At 30.5% G+C, this 3,048-nt stretch overlaps 1 protein-coding gene across 1 annotated transcript; it reads left to right on the forward strand.

Annotated features, from left to right (window-relative positions):
- Positions 1-622: 622 nt before the first annotated feature.
- On the forward strand, positions 623-2,838 carry LOC148605409 (uncharacterized). Its single transcript, XM_088550359.1, has 2 exons — positions 623-945; positions 1,994-2,838. Exons 1-2 carry the CDS (start codon positions 870-872, stop codon positions 2,224-2,226), a joined length of 309 nt encoding a protein of 102 aa, XP_088406485.1. The 5' UTR covers positions 623-869; the 3' UTR covers positions 2,227-2,838.
- The last annotated feature ends 210 nt before the right edge of the window (positions 2,839-3,048 follow it).

Raw genomic sequence — 3,048 nt, forward strand, 5'->3', positions numbered from 1 at the left:
ACAAAACTTATGCCAGGAAATGATTGGCGATACCACTACCTCATCAAAGGTAGGAAATGATTGGTGATACCACTACCTCATCAAAGGTAGGAAGTTATTCTAATGTAGCTGTTCGTTAATTTAAATTATGCTTTTTTAGTATTAAGGTCATTGCATCAAAAATATGTCCTATATATCGGCAGGCTTTGAAATATGAATGGCTTAGAACTTATGTCTTAAGTAATGTATGCAGTTTGGAAGTTATTTGAACGCAGACGTACGTTGAGTTTCAAAAGAAATCTTACATAGCCGCGTTTATCGAGACAGCAACGATATAGAACAGCATATAGTAATGCGGTATAATTGACGCAAAATATTATATCAGAACAAATAGCTCTGTACGGCATAGTAAAGGCCTTAAACAAAATTAATGTTGGTAGCTTTAATAAATTTATGTAATCGTATTTATTTTTGCGATAACTTATATTCGCGTATTCTGTCAACTGAACATAATCGCGAGTATCAATTTTCGCTGATTAAAAGAATTGACTGTTCATAATATTAAAATGTATACTATTTTAGCGCTTATATTTTTGTATCTGTCCAACGCGGAAAAAAACAAAAACAAAAAACAAAAAAAAACAACAAAAAAAAAAAAACGACATTGCGAAAATAAATTATTACATTTATTTTTTACAGAGCTGCAACTTTTTTTTTGGTATCACTTATTACCATCAGTTTTATTGTAATTAACAGAAAAAAGATATTTTTAAGGTTGTACTCTGAGTATTGACGACTGCCCTCAGCAAAATGGGTTTATCTATAATGCAAAAACTTGCTTCTGCTTTCGTGTTGGAAGTACCCAGTTTACTCAACCAGAAGCTGCTAATATGTGTGCAAAACATAACACGTCGCTTGTTAGAATAGATAGAGGTTGGAAAGAACTGTTGGTTCGAAATTATTTAGGTGAGAAAAACTCAAGCAAAACAAACTAACAAAAACAATATTTGTCAAAAGTAGTTTGCTGCAAAACAAAATTACATCCTACTTCACAAAAAGAAGTGTCCATTTAATTAATCAATCTTAAAGCGTAAACAATACATTTACTTGAGGGTCGTTTTTATTGCCACGAATTATTTTATATAACTTGCAAAACAAAGAATACCATTTTTTTCATAAAATAAATAGAAAATTTTAACACTACTACAATGACTTATTAACTATTTCTTTGATTTGACCGCATTTTTCATCTGGACAGCCTGTATGATTAGGCCAAACAAATTTGGTACAGAAATTATTCTTCACTTAATTATTTTGCGCACAATTTAGCATCCGCAAAACCAAATGTTTTCGTATACCCTTTTGCGCCCAACATCGTATAATACTACATCCGCTGAAATAGTGCCAATTCCTCTTTTTTTATATCAACTTCAGAAGGCAGCATTCTTGGTGTCTTGCAAGAACCATAAACTTCTTCTGACAGATGTTCAGTTGAAGTTTTATTATTTATAAGATTTATTCAAAATAAAAAGAAATTGAAACATGCATGTCAAAAACTCACCGATCTGACAAAATAACTTTACTCAAGACTGTTTTCCTCTGTTTCAAAAAGACCATCTTTGGATCAGCATCACCGGAAATTTGCTCAGAAAATTTTCAATAGAATGTTTTAAAAATGAGGTTTTTGACAGAAATATCTATCCTTCATTTACAGTGCAATTAAATGAAATTATACTTTAATTGACCATATTGGTATAGAAAAACCTTTTTCCTTGATTCTGATGGGGCATATATTTAAAATTAACTTTTAATACGGTGTTTTTTCCATACCATATTGCATCAATTGCCTGATTTTTAGATAAACCTAGACTTAACCTTGATTTTTTTAGGGGTTATACTTCGTATTTTTCATATTTGTACCATTTGTACGAATAACAATTTCAGATATAACCTTAAATAATTTAAAATTTTGTTTATTTCCTGTATGTTTAAATTGTATGTATCTTTGTTTCAGAGAGTAATAATGAATTTGGAGACGTCTTTATTCAAGGGAAAAGAGATTTGGACGCGTTTATTTATCGATATGATGACGGCACTATTATAAAGTACTTCAATTGGGATGTCAAAGGGGGTGAACCAGACGAGAAGTCTAATACCATTTTCATTAGAATGAAGAGAGGGGCAGAATATTTGTGGTATGATACTCCAATTTCAGGAGACAATCAGTTTGTTTGCCAAATCGAGTAACTTCTAATAAGCCGATGAAAAATCACTTTTACAAGTGAACAGAAATTCAAATGTCGTATCGTTTTACTTTAAGAGATTTTAACAAAATTGTCGAACGATCGGACGTACAGATAGAAATCGTCGATTTTGTAAAATGGTGATGATCATAATTACATGCAAAGTTAGAAATATTGCATAAATAAGGGATTAACTATTTCCCGTATCCTTGAAAATAAAATCAAATAAATGTAATGCCGCTACTAATATGAGCTTCTTATTTATTAGACTGAAAATTGAGTTAAAATTCCATACAAACTTTTTGTTCCATTACCGCGGTAAACGAATTTCTTGGATAATGAAAGGGGATAGAACTTTTAATTGTCAACTTGTCGCCCATTTTTTTTTTTTTTTCATAATTTTAACTTTTCTTGCAGTTTTTCAATATTTCTTTTACATCATATTACCAGAACGAACAATATGAAGTTTAAGTATTTTGATTCTTTTTAATGTAAACTATTATTTCTTAGCAAACTATTTACAAAACCTACACACCATGAAACATTACGAAGGCAATGTGTAGAAACATATCAAAAAGTATGAATATTAGAGCATACACAACATCATAAACTAACTTTCCGCTGTTGACGAAGATGTAATAGATTACTATACGAGGGAACAATATCGCCTTGGAGTCTGAGTGATGTTATCTGTTATACCTCCCTAAACTGCAGAGTTTATATGTTAATTGTACTATAATTAATATTCCTAATTTGTTATTTTCATATTTTTTTTAGAAAAATTGTCCAGATTTATTTTTGAAAATTCTCTCTCTCTCTCTCTCTC

This window comes from Perna viridis, chromosome 10, assembly GCF_037379345.1.
Source record: "Perna viridis isolate PV_CMFRI_1.1 ecotype Kerala chromosome 10, ASM3737934v1, whole genome shotgun sequence".
Lineage (NCBI taxonomy): Eukaryota > Metazoa > Mollusca > Bivalvia > Mytilida > Mytilidae > Perna > Perna viridis.